At 45.0% G+C, this 27,825-nt stretch overlaps 1 protein-coding gene across 2 annotated transcripts in view; it reads left to right on the forward strand.

Annotated features, from left to right (window-relative positions):
• Positions 1 to 19,149, forward strand: part of Pdpn (podoplanin) — a 32,019-nt gene extending 12,870 nt beyond the window's left edge. Inside the window, exons 2-6 of one of the 2 annotated variants that reach the window (XM_034503451.2) lie at positions 10,776 to 10,912; positions 12,888 to 13,044; positions 15,996 to 16,034; positions 17,082 to 17,193; positions 18,005 to 19,149. In XM_034503451.2, coding sequence (XP_034359342.1) covers positions 10,776 to 10,912; positions 12,888 to 13,044; positions 15,996 to 16,034; positions 17,082 to 17,193; positions 18,005 to 18,011 — 452 coding nt within the window. In that variant the 3' untranslated portion in view covers positions 18,012 to 19,149. Of the gene's footprint in view, positions 1 to 10,775; positions 10,913 to 12,887; positions 13,045 to 15,995; positions 16,035 to 17,081; positions 17,198 to 18,004 lie in introns of those variants that run through there. The other variant, XM_034503452.2, reaches the window with a different exon arrangement.
• Positions 19,150 to 27,825: the final 8,676 nt, after the last annotated feature.

The raw sequence follows: 27,825 nt of genomic DNA on the forward strand, positions 1-27,825 counted from the left end.
CTTTCTGTTTCAGTCTTTCAAGTGCTGAGATTACAGGGATGTGTCATTACCACCCCTACCTCTCCCATCACACCCCTGCCCTCTCACCCCTACCTCTCCCCGCCCCCCCACCTCTGCCACCCCCTACCCCCTGCCACAGCTACCTTTAGTTTTCTCCTTTTCCTTTCTCCCTCCCTATCCTGCCTTTGACTCTGGGGATTGATGGGGGGGGGGGGGGCTCTATGCTAACTGAGCCACACCCCACCTCTTTCTTCATTGCCCTGGTCCAGCAACAAAAACTTTGAAAAGCTGCTTCCAACTTTTGGGAGGCAACCCACAGGGGCCAGCCAGCCAGAAGCCAAAAGAAGCCTTTGGGCATCATGTACAACCCCTCATCTACTGTGAGGTCAAGGGATCCGGCTCCTAAGGTTTGCGTGCAGGATTTCCTCAGAGGAGCTCTTCATCTATGACTTGACTAAACCTGTGACAGCAAGTGACAGGCAGGGCCACAGAGTTCACCCTCGCTTGTTCTAGGTCCTGTCACTGCTGCCCTGCAGTAGGGAAGGATGCTCACCAGCTCTCCAGGGAAGGCCAGAGCATGGTGGAAGGGTGACAAATCCAAGACCTGCCCATCAGTCACTTAGCAAACGCCTCCTAAGAACCTGAGATGATGGCAGTGTGTTAGGGGGTACCACACTCTCCCAGAGGAAAACAAGTGAAGACATTTCTGTGGGTGCCCCGGGTGTCAGGGCCAAGCCTTCCAGGAGTTGTATACATTAATAAAGAGTTGTTTAGTCCAGGTGTATTTACACAAACCTCTAATCCCAGTGCTCCGATGTCTGTAGCAAGGAGGATTAAAGATTCAAGAGTAACCTGTGCTATACTCACAGTGAGAGCTTGTCTCAAAAAAAAAAAAAAAAAAAAAAAATACAGAGAGGACTGGAGATGGAGAGATAGCTCAATTGGTAGTCTGCGCTTGGTGTGCAAAGAGAAGGAACTGAGTTCAAACCTCAGAATTCAGGTAAAAAATAAAAACTGTCAGGCATGGTGATATGAGTTTATGATTCAGAGTGGGGAGGAGGAAACTGGCAGACCTCCAGGGCTTCCTGGCTAGCCAGCTTAGCGGAATTGGCAAGTTTCTGTCCAATGAGAGACCCCATCTCAAAGACTAAGGTAGATAGCATCCTGGATAATGATGTTGAGGTTGATCTGATACACACACAAACACACACAAAAGTGTGCGCATCCTCATGACACAAGTACAGATTCTCAGAGCAGAGATCTCTTGATCAGGCCACCAATTAGCGAAGATGGAAGAGACATTTTAAGGGGGGGTGGGAATAAACCCTTTGGACACACCCAGCAACTAGCAGGTGTTGAGGAACGTGGCTTCTGGGGAATAGCTTTCCTTACCAGTGGAACATTATAAATATCTGCCATTGCATCTGCATTCCAAAGAGTGACTTCAACACAAGGCCAAAAGCAGGGCCAGCCCACCCCACGGGACACTGAGTACCAAAGCAGAGGAGAGCTCCAGGCTTCCCTCCTTGTTGCAGAAACCCACTTTGGGGTAGCTCCCGAAGGGAAGAGGCAGGAGCTCCTGGGTCAGCAGAATTGACACTGTCTACAGCATGAGAGGTATGTTCATTTTGAGACTTGGAGGGACAATTTGGGACACGCTAGGGAAATAAGATGCAAAAAGCCTTTATGTGGGTAAAGCAACAGAATAGAGGGCTTGTTTCTCAAAAATGAATTCTGTGTGTGTGTGTGATGGATGTAAGTGTTTATGTGGATGTGCACACTCACTGTATGCACATGTGGAGGCCAAACATACATGTTGGTTTTCTTTCCTGGATTATTCGCCTTTTTTTTTTTTTTTTTTTTTAAGTGCACGTGAGTGAAGGTTTCCGCAGAGTCAGAGTCCCCCTGGAACTGTAGTTTCTGGCAGTCGTGAGTTGGATGCTGAGAACCGAACTCACGTCCCTCTTAACCACTGAGCCATCTCTCCAGCCCTTCCACTTAGTTTTTTGAGATAGTGTCTCTCCCTGAGCCTGGAGCTCACTGATGGCTAGACTGGTGTTTCGATTACAGGCACACACATACTGGCTTTCCACATGGGTTCTGAGGTCTTCGTAAGTGTGTGGCAAGCATAGTACTGAGTGAGCCATCTCCCCCAGGTCTGAACTTAATTTTTTTAAAACAAAAAATTTTTTTAACTGGGGAGGGGCAGATCACGTGACAGCGTTCATGTGGAGGTCACAGGAAGCCTTCGGGATCCGGTTCTCACCTTCACTGTGTGGGTCCTAGCGATGAAGTCATGTCTTGGCTACAAAGTTCCTGGATCCACTGAGCCGACTCACTGACCAGGGGACTTTTTTTTTTTCCTAATTAAAAACCTCAGTTGAGCATAGGAAGCAATGGGTGCCAATGGCATCTGCAAACATACATGACATCTGCTCTGTTCTTGTGCTCCTCCACTGTCCCCCCACCCCCTCCAGCTGCTTCTCCTTCCCCAGTTTGTTCCTCTTCAGCTTTCCTTATTAACTGTGCTTCAGCTGAGCAGTGGTGGCACATGCCTTTAATCCCAGCACTTGGGAGGCAGAGGCAGGTGGATTTCTGAGTTCGAGGCCAGCCTGGTCTACAGAGTGAGTTCCAGGACAGCCAGGGCTACACAGAGAAACCCTGTCTCGAAAAACAACAACAACAACAACAACAACAAAAGAACTGTGCTTCATTACTGCCTTGCCCACTGCTCCAAAAATCCTCCCTTCCTCATATGATTCTCTTTCTATACACACACACATACACACACACACACACACACACACACACACACACACACACACACACAGTTAAATTGAGGTTCGGCCTCTGTATCTTTCTGGGGCTGGAACATAATGATTTCCAGCTGAAAATGAGCATTATTTTTTATTGTTTTGTGGTGTTCAGGGGTGGTTGTTTTGGTTTGATTTGTTTTGTTTAAGACAGGCTCTTCCTGTGTGGCCCAGACTAAACTCAGACTCAGGCTCCTCCTGTTGCTGCCTCTGCAGTTGGGGATCACAGGCAGTAGGTACCTCCAAGGCCACTGATAAATGCCTTCCAAAGACACTACTCTGGGATTCAATTGCTTTTGATGAACAGAACTTTTGAATTGTTTGAATAGAATTATTTTAATAAGCCTGCATTTAATAGCTGCCTGTTTGTTTGTTTGTTTGTTTGTTTGTTTGTTTAGAAACAGACTCTTTCCTGTGTAGTCTGGGCTGCGTTGAACTTTTGTTTGTAGCCAAACTTCTGGAGTATGGGGATTATAGGTGTACCCTACCTGGCAGCCCTATTTTTTGGAAAAAAAAAAATCTGTGTATATATATATATATATATATATATATACACACACACAGATTTTTTTTTGTTCATTTCTCGAAATCTTTTCAAAATCATCTCTCTTGAAAGTAACTGGGAACATATTACTTGTTGTTGTTTTCTTTAGCCTACTGTTTCTCCTAGAATGCAAAACCAGAACTTGCTAGGATTTCCTTTATACACATTCTATTTTTTTTCAATAACCGCAAAAATCATTTCAAAGCAATTTATTTAATCACCAGTCTTCAAAGGCATGTCTGTGCATTGAGATATGGGACAGACAACCTAGAAGGCAAAAGACAGCCTTATGTATGGATGCACTGTAGCTGTCATCAGACACAGCAGAAGAGGGCATCGGACCCCATTACAGATGGTTGTGAGCCACCATGTGGTTGCTGGGAATTGAACTCAGGACCTCTGGAAGAGCAGTCAGTTCTCCTAACCACTGAGCCATCTCTCTAGCCCTCTAGTGGTCAGATTCTAAAGTTGCAGGCTGCTCAACTGGAATGAGGAGTAGACAGGCAAGATGGCTTTCTGGAGTGTAGGTTCAGGGTGGTGGTGCTGGTCCATGCCTTTAACTTGAATACTTGGGAGGGGAGATGCAGGTGACAATCTGGTCTACAGAGCAAGTTCTGGGACAGTCAGCTGCACAGAGAAGCCCTGTCTGGAGGGGTTGGGGGGGCGGGTGGGTGAAGGTACTCCCTGCTTATTCTCTTGTCTGAGGACCTGAGTTTGATCTCTAAGACTCCCACTGTAGGAGAAGCTGACTCCCACAAGTTATCTTTTGATATCCACGTGCACGTGATAGCACAATGCCCACCCACCCCCCTCGCCCAGCAAAGAAACAAGTACAGAATTGTAATAAAAAGTTTCTTTTAGAAAACTGTAAGAGTAGGAAACCCCTTATCAATGTGGAACTGGAAAAGGAATTGGAGCTGTTGAACTAGACTTCACTTAGAAACCAGAGGAAACCCTCACAAGTAACATAGTATCGCTTCTTCAAGCTCGGATGGCTTTGTGTGGAACAGAGCCACTCCTGGGAGGTGTGAGCATCAGAGCTGAGGCAGCTGAGTTCACAGCTCCAGCTCCTGACCAGTGCGTGTGTGTGTCTCTGTACATCACAGGGTGATGAGAGCCACCAGCCCCTGCCCATCGCCTGCCCAGTGCTTTCCTGGCACATTCTTTCTTCAAATCAATATGTCAGCGTTTATGTTGCAGAATATCTACAGTGCAAGATGCTGAAACTTGAGTGCTTTGGTCCTGGGAGTCTTCTTTGTTAAGGGCGCTTGGGCTGTGAATTGGCGGGCATCATCTTTAGAGAGATTGGAAGAATTTTCAGATTCTGTTAGCTCTTTTGGGCTCCAACCACCCAGACACAGTAGTACCTATCTATCAGTCCAAGAATGAACACCTTTCTCTCGTTACTATCACTATTATTATTTAACAATAACCAAGTAAAGAACACTTAGGTTAGCATTTGCAATGCACCCACTAACAGACTCGAGTTTTCTCTTTCCTGTTCTTCCTGGTCTATAACAAGAATGCCCCCTACTCAACAGCACACCCACTCTGCTGTGGGTCAGGACACCTCACTTTGTGGGAAAACCTTGCTTGTTGTTCGCACTAATTTGGACCACACATTCCTTCTCCTCTTCACCCAGAGCATCAGAAGCTACTTCTGTGGCAGTGCCCTTATCTATGTCGAAAGTGCGAAGTTCGTTATTTCTCATCCACTTCAATTAGTCTGAGACGGCTGTGACTGGGAATGAGGGAGTCAGCCTCATCTTGACACAACTGTCAGTCACAGTTGCGGTACTAAAAAAAGGAGTCAGTTATTTGTGTTGTTTGCTTTGAGATAGGGTTTCTAACTGTGGCTCAGGGCGATCCTGAACTCACAAGTCTCCTGCGTAGCTTCCAGAGTGCTTGTGAGATTACAGGCATCAGCCACCACACCCAGTAGGAAAAAAAAAAAAGTTCGTTTCTGTTTTTTTGTTTTGCTGTACATGCATGTTGTTGGTTAATTCATGTGATACTAGGGCGTGAACGTGCCAGACAAGTACTCTACAGATGTGAACTACACTCCTAGTCCCATGGCTCCTGTCCTTATGGTGACTGCTGACTTCGCTTTTAGGACAAATCACATCTCCCCTCTAATCAACCTCCCACAAATACAGAGGAATGTATGACACATGACAGCTACGGTGCCACATTGGAGCTCCATTGTGATCTTACAGGACAAAGGTTGTTGTGGACCGAATCTTGTTATGTAAGGCATACATACATATTCCCGTTTTATGGGCCACTTCAAAAACACACAGATGAATCAAACTATTAATTATGCAAACAGAGAGGGGAACACATGAAGATTCACATAACCTGAGGAAGGCTTTGTAAGTGTGGTATCAGGGAGAGAAAATAAGACATCTGATTGCCTGATTACTGGCTGACAGGGCTTGCCTTTTACAAAACAGATGCAAATATCCACTTGTAGAAAAACAGGCTATATGAGGCTGGAGAGATGGCTCAGAGGTTAAGAGCACTGTGTGCTCTTCCAGAGGTCCTAAGTTCAATTCCTAGCAACCACATGATGGCTCACAGCCATCTATAATATGATCTGAGGCCCCCTTCTGGTGTGCAGATATACATGCAGACAGAGCACTCATGTAAAATACATTTTAAGAAAAAAGAATAACAGGCTGTAGGATCTAAAGAAAGACCACATTCAGTGCGTGCATGTGTGTTCATGTGTGGGTATGTGTTTCTGTATACTAGTGCATGTATCAGGCTGATATTGGGGTCTTCTTCCTCAGTCACTCTCCATCTATTTTTGAGACAGGGTCTCTCACTGAGCATTCCAGTTCTTCTAGACTGGCTGGCCAGTAAGCTCTATTGATCCTCCTCTCCACCAGCACTGTTTTTTTTTTTTTTTTTTTTTTTTTTTTTTGTTGTTGTTGTTAAATATAGGGCTTCTCTATGTAGCTCTGGCCATCCTGGAGCTTGCTCTATAGATCAGGCTGGCCTCAAACTTAGAGATTTACCTTCCTTTGCCACCCCCATTCTAAGATTAAAGGCATACCACTGCCTGGACATACTCAGATTTTAAAAAATGATTTATTTTATGTGTATGTCTGTCTTTGTGTGTCTGTGAACATAGGTGCAGTAACCACAGAGGCCAGTAGAGGGCATCAGATCCCCTAGGACAGAACTTACAGGTAGTTTTGAGCTTCCGTGAAGTTGCTGGGAACTGAGCCTGAGTTCTCTGCAAGAGCAGCCAGTGCTCTTAACCTCTGAGCCATCTCTCCTGCCCCCTACCTTTTTAAAGAACAGTAACAAAACAAAACACCAAGGGGTGGATTTCTGTCGTGTGGAGAAATTCCGTTGAGTCTCATGCCCATGCCAGTTGCAGCTGAGTATGTCAGGAAGTGTACTCAGGAGACTGAGAAGGAATACAGATGTTTCCAGAACTTTCCTGGCAAGCCAGGCTGAAAGCATCGGTTGCAATTGTAGATTCCTCACTCTCTGTTTCTATAGCATTTGTATGCAAGCACAAAGTACAACCCCAAGCGCGCGCCCATGTGCTGGCGTGTACCTCCTGGGAGGACCCATGAGTGCAAAGACATCAATCCACGGCTCGGAGATCACAAGAAAAGAGAAAGGGGAATGTCAACTGCTGGCTGGAAACTCGGCAGCTGGCCTAGTCGACGCTCTCCACCAGGGAAAGCCTTCTGCCAAAATAATTGAGAATCTTGTAAAGATAACTTTCCCATGGAGCCAAAAAGAATGCTGGGCCGGAGAGACAAAAGACACGCATGGTCATTCATAAAACACCCTTTGTCTATTCAGGGCGACTTTAGTTCTTGGCTCCGCGGGCCAAGGGGAAGAAAGAACAAGGAGGAATTTTTTATCGAGTTACTCTCTCAGTGAACTGAGCTTTCTATGAAGGAATTGAAACCAGCTTCATTCAGAACTTTTTTGTTTTTAAAGCAGGGCTTGTTTTAAGTTTGAGACACGGGATGAAAAATGATTTTGACGGTGGTTCCAGGAAACCTTTTAACAACTGATGTTTAAAAGTGAATTCGATCCAGGGGAATGAAGGTTTTTCTGTTTGGTTTGTTTTGTTTTTTAACGTCTTCTATTAGCACGCAGTATGTGTACATGATACTGAGTTTCCTCGTGACATTTTCATGCACGCATATAGTGTGTTCTAACCACATTCACCTCTTTTCTGGTCCTTCCCACAGTCTTTCTAGGCTTCATTCTCTTCCAAACTAACACACTGCTCCCTTCCTGATTTCGTATCTTCTGTGCATGTATTTGTGTGTGTGTGCATGCATGTGTGAGTGTGTGACTATGTGTGCATGTGTTCCAGTGAATTTCAGTAGGGGTTGCCTACAGGAGGAGTGTGGGTGAGGGTTTGCTTGTGGGAGTGTGGGTACCTTTAAAAAAAAAAAGATGTATGTATGTATGTATGTATGTATTTCATGTATATGATGAGTACACTGTTGCTGTCTTCAGACACACCAGAAAAGGGCATTGGATCGATCCCATTACAGATGGTTGTGAGCCACCATGTGGTTGCTGGGAATTGAATTCCTGACCTCTGGAAGAGCAGTGCTTTTAACCCTCTGAGCCGTCTCTACAGCCCTGGTGTGGGTATTTTACCAGTGGCTATGTCACTGAAGAAATGTCTATTCCACGGGGATGCTTAGCTTTTAAGTAGCAATTATTTGTCTAGAACATGGACATTAAACATCTGTCTACTCCCCAGTCACCATCCCGGTCCTCAGCCCACAGCAGCAAATGACCACAAGAGGAGGCCTACCGTTTGTATGCACTGAGTTTTGAAGGTTTTAAGGCTTTTCCTGAGGGTTGTTTTTTTTTTTTTTTTTTTTTTTTTTAAAGGATGCCTGTGCTAGGTAGCTCATCCGAAGCCATCCGTTGGCAACTGGAATAGGGCCAGCTGCACAGAGAAGGCTCCGAAGCAGAGCAACATTCCTCCAGAGGCCTCCCAGCCGTTGGCATGAGCACTTGGAGTTATGATCAAATGTTTGTTAGCCGTGCTTCTGGCTGGGCTGTCTTAACAGAGGGAAAATAATACATCAAGGGAGGCACTGCTCGTCAGAGCAGCATCCACCAGCATCCACCGGAAGACATCTGCTCTTTAATTACGCAGGGCACTTTCCAAGCACCCCTCCCTCCCATTCCTCCGATGCTTATGCTGCTTTCACAACTGCATGTAGGCACGGTGTTGCCATTGCTGCTCCAGTCTAGGGAGGAGGCCCATAGCCAGTGAGTCAGATTTGTAACTCGTGAAATGGATTATGTGAGTTACGTAAGAGCGGATGCTCTGGTATATGGTTAGTCAGAGGCAGCAGAGGAGGACACTTGTCAATTCCTCACACTGTTTTGGGTCCCTCCGTTTTCCGTTGCCGTAACAAAATACCCCAAACCGTGTCATTTAAAAGTGTATTTCGTATATCTTCATTCTCCTCGTGGCTCTGGAGGCTAGAAAGTTCAAGAGCACGGTGCCATTTCTGCCATAATGGCATAGCTTTGCCAAAGACGTGATGTGGCAGTAAAAGTGCATGTGTCAGTTCAGATCTACCCCCCCCCCCACTAACCCACTAATCACCTCCTGGTGACCCCACCCCGATGACCTCATTCAGTTTTCATTACCTTTCCAAGGCCCCAGCTTCAAACTCTGTTGACTCAATGAATGTGAAGATTCGATTTCTAACACATGGGATCTGGGGATACAGATGCAAGCCGTGGGACTTTGCCATTAAGATTCCCTTCTTCCTAAGTGGCTCTAGTTTGTGTCACCCAAGCATGAGGACCTGAGTTTAAAGCCCAGAACCCACAGAAAGCAGATGCAGTAAGGAACATCCTTGATTCTAGTGTTTTCCGTTAAGAGATGGGGGATGGAGACAAGAGTCCCACAATTCAGCTAGCTTGACTGATACAGTTAGTGGCAGACAGTAAGAGACTCTGTTTCCGGCAAGGTGGAAGTGGGGAACTGATGTCTTACTTAGGGTTTAGTTGCTGTGAAGAGACACTATGACCAGGACAACTGTTATAAAAGAGACAACACTTGCCTGACAGGAAGCAGGGCAGCATATACAGGCAAACATGGTATTGGAGGTTCTACATCTCAATCCACAGGCAGCAGCAGGAGACTGTATACCACCACACTGGGCATAACTTGAGCATAGGGAACCTCAATTTTGTAATTGAGCACAAAAACCTCAATTCTTCCAACAAGGCCACACCTCCTAATAGCACCACTCCATATGAGCCAGGCATTCAAACACATGAGTCTATGGAGGTCACTCCTATCCAAACCACCGTAAATGACACCTGAGGTTGTCTTCTGAACTCTACACACACACACACACACACACACACACACACACAGAGGCTAGGGCAGTTAGATCCAAGTGTTTAGCTTTTGATACTAAGCATCCTGTTACATCTCCATACTCTGTGCTGCTGACTCCATACTCTGAATGTAACATGGCGGTGCACACCTTTAATCCCAGCATTCAGAAGTCGGAGACAAGAGGATCTTTGTGAATTCAAGGACAGCTTGGTCTCCATGGTGAATTATGGAACAGCCAGGGCTATGTAGAGGGGCCCTACCTATCTCAAAAAAGAAGTTGAAATGAGTCTATGAAGTCAGTGAGTCAATTAAATAATAATGGAAATTTGGTTTGTTGTTGTTTTAAATTTTACTGCATTTTTATGTATTTGTGGGGGCAGGCACACATGTGTCATGGCGCACATGTGACCATCAGAGGACAATTTGCAAAAGTTGGTTTTCTCCTTCCACCATGTGGGTCCCAGGTTTGATCTCAGATTCTCAGGCTTGGCAACAAAGTACCTTTACCTTCTTGGCCATCTTGCTGGACAGATACTTGTTTGTTTGTTTGTTTGTTTGTTTTTAACTGGTTAATGTTTTAGTGCCGGGGAATTAAGACCAGTGCCTTGGGCATTCCAAACATGTGCTCCATTGCTGGGCTATAACCCTAAGCCTGAGTTTGATTGTAAAAAGCAAACAGACAGTTAATTTTGTTGGACACTGTAGGTTTGGACAGAGCATGGACCCTGGTGGTATGTTTAGAAAACTGTTCAAATGATTCTACAGCGTTTTTCTGGTCTATACAATACTCTGTCTGCCTGAACATGTCCATGGCAGGAGTATCTAGCTGGCACCTTCACCATGTGTTTCCATTTTCCTTTGCTTCTGAGTGGAGACAACCAGGCCATGGTGTGTGTCAGAGGCACCGCAAGGACAGTGGTGTTGGCTCTGGTACAAAGATGGGACAGAAAGGGCCACATCTTAAAAGTGTAAGAAACAGAATCACAACTGTAGATAGCCAATTATTTTCACCCTCATCATTTGCATATTCCATCCCTGACCGGCCTTTCTTTTTCAGGGACCATAAGCGCACTAGAAGATGATATTGTGACCCCAGGTACAGGAGATGGCGTAGTGATCCCAGGTCTAGAAGACAGAGTAGCAACCACAGGTGCTACTGGAGGGCTGAGTGAATCTACTGGCAAGGCACCTCTGGTGAGTGTTCAGGGAGAGGGGGAGTTAGCTCCAAAATCAGGCTGTCGCATGCCAGGTTATGATGTATGTTTATATAAGAAAACAGCTTCATACAAAGAAATGGTGGTGTGGCTCGTAAGAGTGACACAGGTCTCACCCAGGGCCAAGGGAGCTGGAATGGCACAGACTGTTTGAAAGCAATAGACCACATCTTCTTGTGGGCTGGAGAGATGGCTCAGCGGTTAAGAGCACTGACTGCTCTTCCTGAGGTCCTGAGTTTAACTCCCAGCAACCACATGGTGGCTCACAACCATCTGTAATGGGATCTGATGCTCTCTTCTGCTGTGTCTGAAGACAGCAACAGTTTAGGCAAAAAATAAGACCATATTTTCACAAAATAGTAAGAAAACAGCTTAGTATTTGCAAACTTGAGCCGGGACATGTAATTACACCTATGATTCCAGTATCCAGGAGGCAGATGTCTATAAATGCATAACCTATGACATGGTGGCTATAACTGCAAATAGTAAAATAATTCCTGTAGCCTGGTCTACACAGTGAGTTCCAGGACAGCCAGGGCTTCATAGTGAGATTTTGTCAAATAAAACAAACAAATGAACTGAAAAAAGGACCGGATTCAGGGAACTTTGGTAGGTCCTTGCCGAGGGGAGATGCGTTCATCCGAAAAGGGTATTAAAGCCCCGAGCCAGTTCCTGCCTAACCTTACCCTGTGTATCTCTTCATCCAAATCATTTGTTCTGTCCTCAGTGATGAACAATGACAACGTTTAAAAGCCAGCACTGGGCTGGGGAAACAGCTCTCAGTAACATGTCACAGAACAACAAACACATTCACGAATGCCCACCCTGACCCCTGCATACATTTATACTTAAAGCCAGAACCACTTCATAGTCTTCCACTGTCTATGGCTGTGAGTTCTGGCACACCATGAAAGCCCTTCAGCTTTGTTCATTGAGTTTGCTTTGTAAAGTTGCCTGTATTGAGAACGCATTTAAAGGGCCCGATACAAAGTAAGTTGTCGGTGACAGTGAGCTGTCCCCTTCTACATAGTTGTGCCAAGTTGATGTTTTGAGGTTTGTTTTTTGTTTGTTTGTTTGTTTTTGTTTTTGAGACAGGGTTTCTCTGCATAGTTCTGGCTGTCCTGGAACTCACTCTGTAGACCAGGCTGGCCTCGAACTCAGAAATCCGCCTGCCTCTGCCTCCCAAGTTCTGGGATTAAAGGCGTGCGCCACCACTGCCTGGCGAAGTTTTTTTTTTTTTTTTTTTTTTTTTAAGACTTTTTATTGATTCTTTGTGAGTTTCATATCACACACCCCAGTCACCCTCATCTTTCTGTTCCCTAGTATCTGCCCTCTGCCCTTGCAACCTCCTCCAACCACAAACAAACACAAATAAGAAAGCATAGCATAGAAAGCATCTCATCGTGAAAGCTGTAGTGTGTCAGTGTGTCCCACAGTCTAGCCCTCAGTCCACACACCTTCACTCTGATGTTCATTGCAGTGAGTCATCGATCAGGATCAGGATCGATGTCTCTGGCTTCTGTGACACCATCCATAATGGATCCTCATCGGGACTCCTGATTACCTTGTTAATTGTCCTGTGTCATGAAGAGCCTGCAGCTTTGGATCCGCAGGACTGGCCCTTTCATAGATTCTAACCATCTGCAGATGTTGGCAACTGAGAGCTTGTGAGCCAGTGGTTTTTTTTGTTTTGTTTTGTTTTGTTTTGTTTTGTTTTGTTTTGTTTTGTTTTAGAATTAAGGGACAAGATGTCTTGATTTAGGACTTATCTAAGATTCCTTTCTTGATTGAACCTGGTTATATTCCCAATCTTGATTCCATTTTGGTTTGGTTTGGTTTCCACCTGGAATTTATGGGTGGTTTTTTTTGTTGTTGTTGTTTTCCTGCGGAAAGGCAGACACTATACATTTTAAACCTTCGGGATTTATCTTTCTTTCTTGCCTGGCTTCTAACAGGTCCCGACACACACAGAGAGTGAGACGAAGCCTCCCATTGAGGAGTTGCCAACCGTAGGAACCTCAGACCATGATCACAAAGAGCATGAGAGTACGACCACGGTCAAAGTGGTGACTAGCCACTCGTCGGACAAGAAAACAAGTCACCCCAATAGAGGTGGGTCTAAGAGGAGAGACTAAGAAAACAAATCCCACACCAGGCTTTGTGTGGTGGCTCTAAAATCCAGTATATCAGCTGCCAAATTAGATTTAGTTTATTGGCTTCCTGGAAATCTCTCTTAACCTTGAGTGATAACTAGTGGTAACTCCCTACACGGGCCAGTCGCTGGATCCCAGTATGTTATTGCTGCTCCACTGTTAAGAACCCTGTGTTGGGGCTGGAGAGATGGCTCACTGGCCAAGCACACGAATACTGTCAGAATTCAGTTTTCAGAACCTCACAGTGCCTCTGTCTTCTGAGGGTGCCACACACAAACACATATACCGTAACAAAAGTAAAATAAATTTTTGAAAAGGAAAAACAACTTACGTAAGATGGATTCCATGGCTCAGTACGTCAGCAGGTAAAGAAAGAGGCTTGCTGCCAAGCTTGACAACCCGAGTTCAGACCCTGGAATGTACATGGTTGAAGGCAAGAAACTAAGGCCTGAGAATTGTCTCCGGCAGGGCACCACAGCACAGTGCCCACATACAAGAAATGAATAAATAAGTAAGTAATAAAAATTCTTACCAAATCTTGTGTTGACACTCAAGAGTAGCAATTCTACACTAGAGTTTCCCACTTTACACTCTGGCTATTATAAGTCAGGCTCAGCAGGACTTTGTCCTGTGTCCATCATCCAAGCTGGTGCCTCCAACCTGAACTGACTTTGTAGCTGAGGCTGGCCTTGAACTCCTGATCATCCTACCCCTACATTCTAAGTGCTGGGATTACATAGGCCGCTGTGCCTGACTGAACGTTGTATGTTATTTAATGCATACTTCAGGTCTAGTTGCCAGTCTGGCCTTAAGAACTCAACATTTTTTTTTAATGATTTTTATTGTATGTGCATTGGTGTTTGCCTTCATATATGTTTGTGTGAGGGTGTTAGATTCCCTGGAACTGGAGTTATAGACTGCTACAAGCTTCCATGAAGATGCTGGGGACTGAACCCAGGTCCCCTGGAAGAGCAGCCACCACATCTATCTCTCCAGCCCCTCAATAGCGCATCTAAGGCCTTAAAAAATGATTTTCAATCCAGGTTTGGTAGTACATGACCATAATGGTCATATTCTGAGGCACACAGGTTGCTAATTAGAGGCTAGCCTGGGCTACATAGTAAAACTTTATCTTACAAAATAGCCACACGGGGCTACATGAGATGCTGTCTCAGGAACAAAACACAATCTTCCATATTTGTACATACCACTGTGTGCATGTCACTGCCCACACCTGGAAGCAACAGTGTTCACAAACCAGTGAAAAATGTAATATCTACACATGGTGGAATATTACTTAGCTCTAAAAGAGAAAGAAATGCTGGCACATGTTACAATACACCAGAGGCAAGTTCACACTTAAAAGGATTTGTGTTGGCCAGGCATAGTAGTACACACCTTTAATCTCAGCAGTCAGAAGGCAGAGGCAGGTGGATCTCTGAACTTGAGGGCAGCTTGAGCTCTAGACAAGCCAGGGCTACAAGTGAGGTCCTGTCTCAAAACAAAACACAAAACCATAATTAATGTCATGATTTTCTTGCCCCTATACATTTTACTCCTATTGTTTAATCGAGCTAGGTAAGGGTTCTGTTTGGTTGGTTGGGAATTTGGGGGTGCTCTGGATCTAACCCAGCCCTCCCTCATGGCTCTATCTACCTCTGAGTTACACCTGTAAAGTGCTTTGAAGTGAATGAAAAACTTGCAGCAAGCTGTTAAGCAAACACTAAATACCAGGCAGAACCCAGTCAGAACAGGGAGTGTTAGGACACATTTCGAAATCATGGAGGATTTCTCGCTTCTATTGTGAGTCAGCGTCTAACTAGCAGAAAAAATCACCCTTTCACTGTGCATTCCTGCTATCGTCCTTAGGTGTTGGAGGGGTGGCTCAGTGGCTAAGAACACTTGCTGGTCTTTGCAGAGGGCTAGGGTTCAGCTCCTAGCAACCACACACAGCAGCTAATAACCATCAGTAACTCCAATTCCAGGAAATCTGATACCCTCTTCTGACTACTGCAGGCACGTGATGCACATAAACACACACACACACACACACACACACACACACACTAAATAAATAAATAAATAAATAAATAAATAAATAAATAAATAAATAAATAAATCTGGGCTGGAGAGGTGAGAGGTGGCTCAGCTGCTAAAGGCGAGACTCACCACCAAAACTAAATCTTTTTCTAGGTTTTTTTTTTTTTTTTTTTAAAGTAGTTGAGCATGGGGTACACACCTGTAATCTTAGCACTGGGAGGAAGTAAAGAGGGTGTGTATTGTTGCCCGACTGGAATGCAAGAAGAAAACCCTCAAGAACAGAAGTGGAAGTCACAAGGGACCAGTTCTCACTTGGCCCAGCAGGGCTGGCTGTTGCCCCTCAATGTATATAGGTCTGACCATCAAAGAAGAATGGAGTAGATATCAGAAGGCAGCCCAGGTTACCTCTTCCCAAATTAGAAACCTGCTGGGAAAGTGTTCAGATAGCCCTTATCGCTTTCCGTGTTTTCCAGGATCTTGATAAGAAGCTGAAGCAGCCACACCTGGATTCTTTTGCCATCTCAATGCTTCTAAGTTTCCCAGCCATTTATTATCTCCCAGCTCACTGGGGCTCAGTGTCCCTGAGTCTGAGAATAAAATAAAACAAAATCCAACCAAATAAAACAAAATCCAACCGGTGCACAAGTAGAGAGAACCTGTACGTGGGACATAGCAGTTGCAAATTGATGGTAATAGTTACAAAGACAGCAACCTGTCAGGGCTGCCTTCTAAACCCTCTGTCAGGTTCGTTGAGGAAATTGCCCTCATTGTGTGTGTTTTGTTGCATCCCACTTAAGGTAATTTTAGCTGCCAACTGTTAAAATAGTCATTAAATCCTAATAATTCTCTGTCGTGTTTTTCTCTTTCCAGATAACGCAGATGATGAAACTCAGACAACAGATAAGAAAGGTAAATGAGATTTTGGTATTCCTTTGGGAGATAAAAAGAAAGTTTCTTTGAACTTTTTTTTTTTTTTTTTTTTTTTTAAGAATTCCATTCTTGCTTGGATCATAGTCAAACAATATCAGAATGGAACATCTTCCAAAATGAGATGGTGTCCCCCTCCCTCCCTGTCTTCTCTCCCTCCCTTCCTCCCTCCCCTTTTGAAGTAGTGGGTGCTAAGCCAATGTTCTACCACCAAGCAACATCCCCAGCCCACTTCTAATTTTTACTTTGAGACAGTCTCACTGAGTTTTCCCAGGCTGACTGCTCTGCCAGGCCCAACACCTTCATCTTTCTAATTATTAAGAGAAAAAAGGAAATTCTGTATATTTGAAAAGAAATAGGGCTGAGGGCACAGTTGACTTGTAACTCTGTTAGTATGGAAACACAGGCTACATAAATATGTATTTGTGCCTGCATAAAGACACACCCCTCCACCCCACACCACACTTAGTGTCTTTACTTAATGACAGCTGTGGAGAATATAACAACATATCACAGTTACTCTATTATATTGAATAAGCTGGCATCTTTATTTATAAAAATAATTAAGGTTTCCCACTTAATGCTGGCTGTAAGTTTTCATACATTTTTTTAAATGTATTAAACATACTTTATTATGCTGAAGTATGCTCCTTCTCTTCTGAGTTTTCAGGGGCTTTTGTCATCAAAGTCATAAAGAAGCATTCCCATCAACAATGAAGCCAGTCCGTTATGTGTGATAGATCTAAGACTCAGAAACCTCTTGATTCACAAGATGGGGTTAGACCAGGGCTGAAGCTGGGGCTTGGTAATACTGTGCTCTAAAAGCATGCTCAAGGCCTGGGTTTGCTCTCTGGTACCAAGCAGAGAAAAATGACTCAGTGTTTTCACACTTGGCTCAGCTGGATTTGGGAGACTAGCAGAGATTCTTCTCTGCCGAGAACAGCAGGCAGTTCTGTTACTTGCTTGTGACATGGGGTTCAGCACGTCTGTTTCTTCCTGGGACTCATGCTTCTTTCTCGGTCCATTCAGATGGCTTGGCAGTAGTGACCCTGGTTGGAATCATAGTTGGCGTCTTATTAGCCATCGGCTTCGTTGGAGGGATCATCATTGTGGTTATGAGGAAGATTTCTGGAAGGTTCTCGTAAGTAATCTTTTATCTCCATGTGACTTGTAAATGTAGGCAATCCTACCACCGCTCAAACCTTCGCATGCGCAGAAACCTCTGCACAGGTCCTCTTAGAAACCCATCACCTCCACAGGTGCAGCCTCTGATGTCTTCCTGGGATGGATGTCAGTGCTGGCTTTAGAAGTTTATAAAAACACAAAATTGACTTCCTTTGAGGTCTGAGCAGATCTGGTCTCTCATCTTAATTTTCCAACTGCTCAGATTGGAACAAAATAAATCCCAAGTTTTGTTTTTTAATCTTGCATCCTTCGCCATCAACAGCAGGTGGGCTGGGAAAAAAGCGCCCGTCACGGTGCCGAAGCCCCTGTTCTGATGAGGAACTACACTGTGTGCATGGAGGGCCGGCCATGTTTTGCATTTAGCTCCCTCCCCAACATCTGTCTCTCACATCCTTCCACCACATAGATCATTATATCCTCCTGGCATTGACTTTAGGCAGAAAGAGTCTGACTCCTGGTTAAGCTAGAATTCAGAATGTTCCAACTCGGGACTAGAGGAAAGCCAGAGAAATATGATGGGCGGGGAGGGGAGAGGATGTGTCATCTATGACTGGGAAGTGCACTGTCATGCAGCTGTCCGTGCATCATGTTTGGAAATGACTGGGATCCTGACCCTGGCTACGTAAGGTGTGGAGGGGAATATCTGGGGGGAAGGGGCACAAGGACAGAAACTACAGAAAAGGACAACAGGATTAATTGGCAGTGGGAAAGGGCGTGACTAGTCCCAACCACAGTAAAAGCAGTAATAATTTTCTTTATTTTCACAGGCCCTAAAGAGCTAAACGGAACTGGTTGTTCTCCCAACATATCTGAAAATAGGAGAGCTGCCAACTTGCTCTGTTCCCCATCCTCTTCCTGTGGAGGAAGATGACCCATGGAATGCCCACCCACCCCACTCACAGCCATGGTGACCCCTCCACTTGCCAGCAGTACCGAAGGAAAGATACAGGACAAGCCATGGCCCCTCCAAGCATCTGCCTTTGGAAAACAAATTTTTTAACATAAATATCATTGATCAATTCAAAAGACAACATGCTTAGAAAATGGAGCAGAGCTGAGATAGTATCACCAGCTTTAGCAGCTGTAACCATGGGTTTGTCCTGGCCAGTCCCTGTTACTGTTACGATGTAAAGGAATCTGGAAATGTTACAGAGTCACGGGTCCTTTTTCAGTTGCCAACCTGTAATTGCAGTGGATACATACACATTCCAGCCTACCAGGGTCTGTTCTCAAATGTGTTTGAATCATTGCATTGAAAGTATAAACCTAAAATCAGGCATGATAGGCAACCCCTAGGGAACTTCGTTAGACCATTTCAGGAGCATCCACTGTGCCTTCAGGTCCCAGAAGATACTTCGATTTTTGCAAGTCTTCAAACCATCTCTAAGCCTCAGATGACTTGGGGACCCAGAGGTCTGTCTCCTCCACTCCCCATGGTGATGGAAAGCCCAAGTTGAGAAGCTACATCCTTATCTCCTTAGGACTCAACACCCTCCTCAGATCAGCCACTTCTTCCTGGACCATGGAGATCTCATTCCAGATGCTGAGAAAGCTGTTGGATGTCACAAGATGCTAGAGGTGCAGCCACTGTAGAACTAAGAATGAAACTGAAACTCAGTCCTTAAGTGGAAGTGGCCCCTGTGCCTGCTTTAGAATAGGAGATAAGGCTGACCAGTTTCTAACCCCTGCCTTCTGCTTCTCAGGAAAGACAGGGAAAGCAAAAATAATCCTGTATAATCTTAACTGCTTTTATGTGGTGGACAGAAAGGTTTGATGTTAATAAAAGATATTTCCCAATCTTCGTGACATACCACATTCTTTCCATGGGGATAGAGCTGTAGGGTCTTGGTCACCTGTGTTGGTACTCAATACAGTGTAGGCATCTTTTCAAATAAAACACACTTGTGTACAAGCGTGAGTCCAACGTTTGTAAAGTCCGTCGACTTTAGATGTCATTTCTGCTGAGATTATAATTTTTTTTGTTTGTTTAGTTTTTTGAGAAAGGGTTTCTCTGTGTACCCCTGGCTGTCCTGGAAGTTGCTTTGTAGACTAGGCTAGCCTTGAACTGAGAGATCTGTCTGCATCTACCTCCTTGGTGGTGGGACTAAAGTTGTGTGCCTCCACACCTGGCTAAGATGATATCTTTTATACCTAGCTGCCTGTTGATTTAATGGAGAGAGAAGTATCCATGGACACAGAAAGTTCAAACCCAGGAAAAAGAAATGGACCATAGCTTTTACCAATGTCTCTGCTAAAGCAGAGAACCCAAGGCCAAGGAGAGAAATAGGATGAAAACCAGGTGTCATCTTGGGTCTTTTGCCCTCTCTGGCTTGTCTCGGGGTTAGCAAGGTCTTCCCTTGGCCTTCATTTCTCTGGACTATCAAGAGAAGCAGTGGGGTGGAACAGTTACCTGGCCCTTGACACTTTCCTAGGAACCTGACTTTGGGTCCAGAGCTCAGCTCAAGAGGAGGTGATAGAAGGCAGGAGTCTGCAGGCCTGGGGAGCAGTGCCTCCATCCAGAACCCACGTCCCACTCGTTCTCCTCCATGGAAACTGCCTTGGTCAGGGGCTGGTCCTCTCTGTCCATCACCTGACCCTACCAGTCTGCTGGGATTCTGTTGTTCTACTGTTGGCCTTCTCCCAGTCTGTGCTCATCATGTAAAGGTTGAGCGTTAGCAGTAGTTACCACCTACCTCTTTCAAAATAAGAGTGGAGCATGTGAAATGGCTTAGTGTGTAAAAAGCACATTCTGCACAAGCCTGAGGATGTGAGCTTGATCCCTGGAACCCGGGGACAAGGAGAGAACTGATTCCTCTGACAACAATTCATACTCACGTACACAGTAATAAGTAAAAAATTTAAATCAAGAAGAGAAATGTAGATAGGATTTTTCTTATATCTGAAATCCCTAGGACCATAAGTATTCAGACTTTTTTTCAGGGAGAGGTGGGGGGTTGTTTTCAGATGAATTTATTTTCTCAAAAATTTTTATATTATTTCTCTGTGTACGTGCATGTTGCCAGCATGTATGTCTGAGCCACATGTATGTCTGAGCCACATGTGTTCGTGGAGCTTGTGGAGGTCAAAAGAGGGCATGAGAGCCCCTAGAACTGGAGTTATAAACTGTTGTGAGCTGCTGTGTTGGTGTTGGGATTGAACCCAGGTCCTCTGGAAGAGCAGCCAGTGCTCTTAACTGCTGAGCTGTATCTCTAGCCCCTTAAGATAGATTCTTGTCCCATAACCTAGGCTGCCCTTGAACTCACAATCCTTCTACCTCAGCATCCTCAGTTCTGAGATTATAGGCATGCCCGGCTCCAGATGTTATAATGTGGAGTATTTTCAGTCTCCAGTTGAACACCCCTAGTCTAAAACTCTGGAGACCTATGGCACTCAAATCCTGAACTCAAAAAATGTTTTTCCTTCTTATTTATTTTTATTTCATGTGTATTGGTGGTTTTGCCTGCATGTGTACCTGTATGAGGGTGTAAGATTTCCCTACAATTGTAGTTACAGGCCACTGTGATCTTCCATGTTGGTACGGGGAATTGACAGCTGTGAGCTCCATGTCGGTGCTGGGAATCGAACCTGGTTTCTCTGGAAGAACAGCCAGTGCTCAACCTGTAAGCCATCTCTCCAGCCTCCCCCAACCCACTTTAAGAAGTTCAGATTTCAAAATTGGGAATGTTCAACCTGTTTTCAGGTTTTATTCAGTTGGGGGCTGTTGAGTGTGCCAGACATCAGGAAACCTCCGTGCCTGATTCCCTAGAGAAGACTGAGATTTCAGACCGTGCATTTACTGCTTGTTTTTATTGATGCAACTCCTTAGGGCCCCATTTAATCTTTGGGGCTCATTTGTACCTTCTTCCAGAGACTGCAGAAAGCTTCCCTTGTCTAACCGAAGACTAGCCACACCTAGTCTCACAGCCCCAGAGGGAAAGTGGGGCTGTTGACCTAGTGCACATGTGTCTTCCATTATAAACACTCCAGGGAGTGCTAGAAAGCACAGTGACAGGCTGCCAAGGGTGTGGGATGTTTAGGGAAATGGCTTTGTCTCCTCCTCCACCCTAGACATCTGGGGTGGTGGCAGTTACTGCTGTATTGACACCTTTGGCTGTGTGCCCAGTGACACGCACCTGGAACCACAAACTCAGAAAGCTGAGGCAGGAGGGATATGAGTTCTGAGACCACAGATCACTTGCCCCTCTTGGGTCCCTGCTTTCTGCCCCACAAGCTCCTGTGTTGACTTCTGTCTTTACTGATTTATGGTTCCCTTATGGAGTTCATCTAAACTCAAGAAGTAGATCACCCTCCGGCAGAGCAGGTATCTGTTTGGTTCCCAGCTATACCGTCAACTCCTGAAGCCCTGGGTGGCACTTAGCTGCGGGGGAGCCCTCATCTTTTGCAAGGATACCATCCTCTTTCCTGGTCAGATCTAAACGTGTCTCTGCAAACACACCACCACCACCACATTACAAAAATGCTCCAGTGGATATAAAGCAATCATGGGTAGGGGTTTCAAGCCACCTGTGTCACATACACCCAACATATCAGAATTTTGTGTGGTTCTGGAGAACCTTGCACATCTTTTTCTACTATTCTTACTCTACCTATGCGTATCTACAATCGAGGTGTAATAATAGTATGACTGAGAGATTGTTCGGTGGTAGAGAGGGCACCTGCACAATGTGTGAGATCCTGGACACAGGATCTTTCTCTACAACTTGCTTCCACTAGCCACCTTCTGTCTGTGCCTCATCCTTGCTGAGGCAAATAACCCAGATGCATCCCAGCAGCTGGTATGGAGGATTAGGTCATGGCTATACCACCATTCGAGATTTCTTCCCCCCCATTTGTCCCCTGTTAGTGGATATTTAGGCTGTTTCTATATTTTTAAATCTAAAGATGATACTGGTAAATTAAAGACTTTTTTTTCCCCCAGAGAGCAGGATTTTGTTCCCCACAAAGAAATAAAAGTGAGTTTATTTATAAATTATTGTTGTTGTTTTAGACTTAAAAATAAAGTGTGTGAACGTCTGCGAACATGTGTTCAGGTACATGCAGAAACCAGAAGAGAGTGTTGGATCCCTGGGAGCTGGGGTTGCAGGGGGCTGTGAGCTGCCCAGTGTAGGTATCAACTGAACTCAGGTCCTCTGTAAGAGCAGAAAGTGCTCCTAACTGCTAAGCCATCTCTCCAGCACCTGGAACCCAACTTTTTCCTTGCTCTCATATATATATATATATATATATATATATATATATATATGTAATATAATATATATATTATATATTTTATATATGGCATCAGACCCCATTACAGATGGTTGTGAGCCACCATGTGGTTTCTGGAATTGAACTCAGGACCTCTGGAAGAGCAGTCAGTGCTCTTAACCACTGAGCCATCTCTCCAGCCCAGTAACCTTGTTCTTAAGGTCTGAATTAATTAATTGGATTTCCATAGCCAATAACTTCATAAAGATCCCTTTTCCCTCTCTGTCTATTCCCCTTGGATAAATATCTGTGTGGCTTCATTTCTGTATGTATTTGGATGAAACATGCTTATTATTTCTTTTCAAAAATGATAGAAATGTCTCATCTACATTCTATAGAAATTATTTGGAACTGGTAATTTAACATAAATACAACTTAGTGAAATTGAAGGACTGCATTTGCTTTATTTTATTTATTTTTTTTTAAATTGTTTAAAGATTTATTTATTTATTTAATGTATATGAGTACCCTGTCTTCAGACACACCAGACGAGGGCATCAGATCCCATTACAGATGGTTGTGAGCCACCATGTGGTTGCTGGGAATTGAACTCAGGACCCTGAAAGAGTAGTCGGTGCTCTTAACCTTTGAGCCATCTCTCCAGCCCCTGCATTTGCTTTTAAAGTATAAGATAATTTATGAAAAAATGGGGGCAATTTTCTTTGGTTTTGCAGGGGCTATGTGAATGTGTGTGTGTGTCTGTGTGTTTCTGTGTGTGTGTGTGTCTGTGTGTGTCTGTGTGTGTCTGTGTGTTTCTGTGTGTGTGTGTGTGTGTCTGTGTGTGTGAATTTGTGTGGTTTATATACACAAGCTTGGTGTGTGTGTGTGTATACATGTGTGCCAGGCATGGGAAACCTTTCCTATTGTTGGTCAGGAGGAGACTCCTAAAACAATACAGGATATTAACATTGTTTTCGGTTGTCTCCCTTCATTTAAAAGTGTTAAAGGCACCACACACTCTATACCCAGGACCTAGAGGAATCCAGCAGGAACTGACTGGGAAGTCTCCTTTCTGAGACCAGCTTTTGGGAAATCAGAAAGTACCATGCATACTGCCAAGGGAGAAAAGCAAACTGTAGTCCCACCCAGCTGAAAAACTTACAAATCATGGCAATGATTGGGCTTGGGGATATCTACAAGGCTGAAGCCTTACATTACATGTTTTCGATGTAACAAACAGCTGTCTAATTGGATTTAAGGCCGGTTCAATGGGAGAAGAAAATTCATGCCTAGTGCTGTAAACCTAACCAACTACCCATGGATACAGTGGTCATGGACACTAAGGGAAGAATAAACTGCCATTCCCTAAATCAATACAGTCATTCACTGTGCTCTAAATATTTATCCATAGCTTCACAGATAGATGTTGCCCCAGGGATGAGTCCCCTGATAGGTTGTCTAATCCCAAGTGATTAACCCTAAATAAACGTACATACAAGTAACGATAAATGGAGTCTCTAGGTTGTGCGCATAAATGCAGCAATAATAATTATGGAATAAGGGGTCATGAATTTGAAAGGTGGTGCACAGGAGGAGTTGGAGAGGGGAGAGAGGGGGTGGAGATGACGTAAGACAGTACTCATGGTAGTGAGCACCTGTAAGGCCAGTGATGGGGGGAAGGGGGAGAGGAAGAGGGACTGGTGAAGACTAAAGGATTCCTGGGGCTTGTTGGCTCCAGGTTCATCGGGGGACACTGTCTCAAAATATAAAGAGAATAGTGATTGAGAAAGATATTCCATACCAGGAAAATATGAAAGCTGCCAATAGGTAATTATCCTGGAGCCACCAGAAGCTAGAGAAGGCTGGACCACTACCCTAGAGCCCAGCTCTGTCCACTCTGGATTGCAGACGGGAACTCTTGAGAAATGAGGGAGAATCGACTCCTGTTGTTTCTATACCCGTCGGTCCACCCTCCGATCTGTTGCCAGTTGTCACAGCCGCCCTGGGAAGTTAACACCCCTGTGAGTAACCCATGTCTAGGGAGGAAGCTTCCCACTCCTGTCCAGCCAGTCCCAGACGGAAAGCAACCCTCACCTCTTCACCTCTGAGCTTGAGCCTTTCACCTGATGCTTCCAAACAATGGGCTGGTGGCCATTGTACTTCCTTTGTGATGGACAGATGTTACTTGGCCTTACTGACTGTCATTCGAATTTATTGTTAGTGGTGGAGTAATCCATGTTGAAAGACATATGGCCTAGAACAATAGGCTTAGCCAACCCTGAAATGGGTATTGAAATTCAAGGGCGGAGCAAACTGCGTCAACTTCTATTCTTGCCGTGGCTACTAACCTTAAAACACCCACCCTGCTCAAAGTTTAATTTGAACGTACGATTCAAACTATGAAACATTCTGCCGTAAATAAAACCCCCAACTTCTACTCGACAAAGGCTCAACAGATACTTCCTGAGTGTCTTAGCAGCTGGCTGGGTGAGTCCTTAAGGTGTTAATGATGAGACAGTATTGTTCTAATCAAAGAGTGTGGAACCCGTTGTCCTTTGGGTATGTGGCTAACAGGGCAAGTTTCTCAGGCCTGAGGGCATTATTTGTTGGAAAATCCTTGAGCAGATTAACTTGTGATGGTGTTTGTTGACTGGCCCCAGGCAGCAGAGCTTGCAGGTTGCACTCTGACAGGCAGACTGATAGAGAAAGGGGTTAAGAGTAAGCAAGGAAACCTCCCAACTTCTTCATTCCAAACAAAGTGCTACTGGCGGCACCCCCCCCCCTTCCTTCTGACTGGCCCCACTAGCCCAAGGTCAGTCAGGGACAAGTCTCAACTTGCATAAAACTGCAGACCTACCAGATCCTCCTTCTTTGTATAAATTAACCAATCCAAAATAAGAAGAGGGGGGTCCACCTTATACCAGAAGACACTTAAAAGTCCCAAGCCTCTAGAGCAGTGGTTCACAACCTTCCTAACGCTGCAGCCTTTAATACAGTTCCTCATGGTGTCCTGACCCCACCACCACCACCACAAAAATTATTTTCATGGGCTACTTCATAACTGTAATTTTGCTACTATTATGAATCGTATTGTAAACATCTGATATGAGCCCGGCAGTGGTGGCGCACGCCTTTAATCCCAGCACTTGGGAGGTAGAGGCAGGCAGATTTCTGAGTCCAAGGTCAGAGTGAGTCTACAGAGTGAGTTCCAGGACAGCCAGGGCTACACAGAGAAACCCTGTCTCGAAAAACAACAACAACAACAAAAAGATATGTGATATGAGACCCCTGCGGGGGTCGAGACCCACAGGTTGAGAACTGCTGTTCTGGGTTCTGCCTATTTGTCCACCTGTGGGAAGTCTGTCCATCTGTGTGGGTGTGCAGGAGTGCTTCCTCACTTTTGATAGCTTGTTGCCTTCTGTGCTTAAGGTTCTTCCTGCCTTGTAATCCCTTAAGCAGCAGAGAAAACAAAGCAAATCAGGATGCATAGACAGTAACACAGCAGTCACCTGTGGAGGTGGCTCTGGAGAAGCCAAGAAGAGCTTCCTTGCTGCCTTCCCTTCCTGTCCTCCGACTCCTCTTGTTGTCTGTTGCTAGGAGCCTGTCCTCGCTAGGCTGCCAAAGGATCCTGCTAATGGAAGAGCAAGGAGAAAGAACATGGAGTGTGTATAGCATACTTCCTGTCTGTCAGATAGAAATGCGGTCACAGTTGATCTTGGGACACCACCCGTGGCACATGTAGGCAGTATGCATGGCTGTATCCTGCACAGTGTCAATCTCTAGGCTTGCAGCCATTGGCTACTTGACCTGATGAGGTCTGATTCCAGGTGCCTCGGCTCTTAGCCTCTGGCTCTGATGTCTCTCAGTATCACTCCCTCCAAGTCTTCTTTGAGGTCATCTCCAGATAAGGCATCAACACACCCTGCTTATCATAGCCACTGTCGCTACAGTCCACTTGTGGCTTTCAGTGTGTTTGCTTGTGTCATATCCTTTCCCTAGATGGAGTGTAAACTCCCCTATTAATTTTCTATAGCCACTGCAACAAAGAGGTTACACGTCATCAGATAGATAGCCTAAAACAGCAGCTCCAGAGCCCACACATCTGAATTTAGCGGCGCTAAATTCCTGGGCGGCCTGGGGAAGCTTTCGCCTCCATCGGTGTCTGGCTGTTGCTGGTGTTCCTTGGCCTATGGCTACGTTGCTCCACTCTCCAATCTGCCTTAAACTGATCTCTTCCTGTTCCCTGTATGCTTGTCCCCTCTGTGTATATTATGTCCCCAAGCTCTCCCTTCCTGGAATGCAGGTGCCTGCACTTAGGGCCCACTTCCATAACCCAAGCTAAGCTCTTCCTCTCAGGAATCTTAATTGGGGCTATAGGGATGACTCAGTAGGGAAGGTGCTTGACTTGTAATAGTGAGGGCCTGAGTTCGAGTCCCAGAACCCAGGGAAAGCTGGGCCCAGTGAAGATGCATATAATTTGAGCCATGAAGGGCAGCAGAGACAGATCTCTGTAGCTTACTGGACAGCTAGCTTAGCCTGTGTGGCAAAGTTCTAGGCCAATGAGAAACTGTCTCAAACAAAAAGGAAGTGTTACCCCTGGGGAGTGACACCTGGGGTTTGTCTCCTGACCTCCATGCACATGTGCACAAATGTGCACACACACACCTGCATAGACACAGACATGAATACTCGTGCACATATATGCATGCATATCAACACACACACACAAATGAATCTTATTTTATTTAACTGCCTTTTTTTGGCACAAAAGATTATATTCACATGTTTTCAGGATTAGACTACTATATACGGGAACTGTGTGTCTCATTCTCACAGTATCTAAGAGAAGACTGGGTCCCCTGAGCACGGAGTTTTCCAGCACGTTCCTATGAGTCTGACAGGGACCCTAGATCTCTTCGAACGCAATAGTATTTCTGGTTTTTGTTTTGTTTTGCTGTTACTATCACTGAATGCTACAGACTCTGTAATTTAAAAAGAACAGAGGTTCATTTGGCCCAAGGTCACGGAGACTCAGAAGTTCATGAGCAACATGCCAGCATCTTGGGTGGTCTTCCTGCTACATTGTAACATGGTAAAGGACAAAATGCCGAGAAACAGCAATCGTGCCAGAGAGAGTTTGATTATATGACAAATCCACTATAGCCGTAACCCAATAATCTATTTATGAAGGCAGAGGTCCACGACAGGTAACTTTCCCAATGGTGCCTTGTCAGGAACCAAGTTGACACTGAAGGACATCAAGCTATAGGTTAATAGTTTGACTACAAACTCCCCGGGTCTCCCTACTCATGTGTTTGAACAGTAGGTCCCTAGCTATCAGTGCTCTTTGGGAAGATGTGGAACCTCTACAAGGAGGAGC

Source organism: Arvicanthis niloticus, chromosome 5 (genome assembly GCF_011762505.2).
Source record: "Arvicanthis niloticus isolate mArvNil1 chromosome 5, mArvNil1.pat.X, whole genome shotgun sequence".
Classification (NCBI taxonomy): domain Eukaryota; kingdom Metazoa; phylum Chordata; class Mammalia; order Rodentia; family Muridae; genus Arvicanthis; species Arvicanthis niloticus.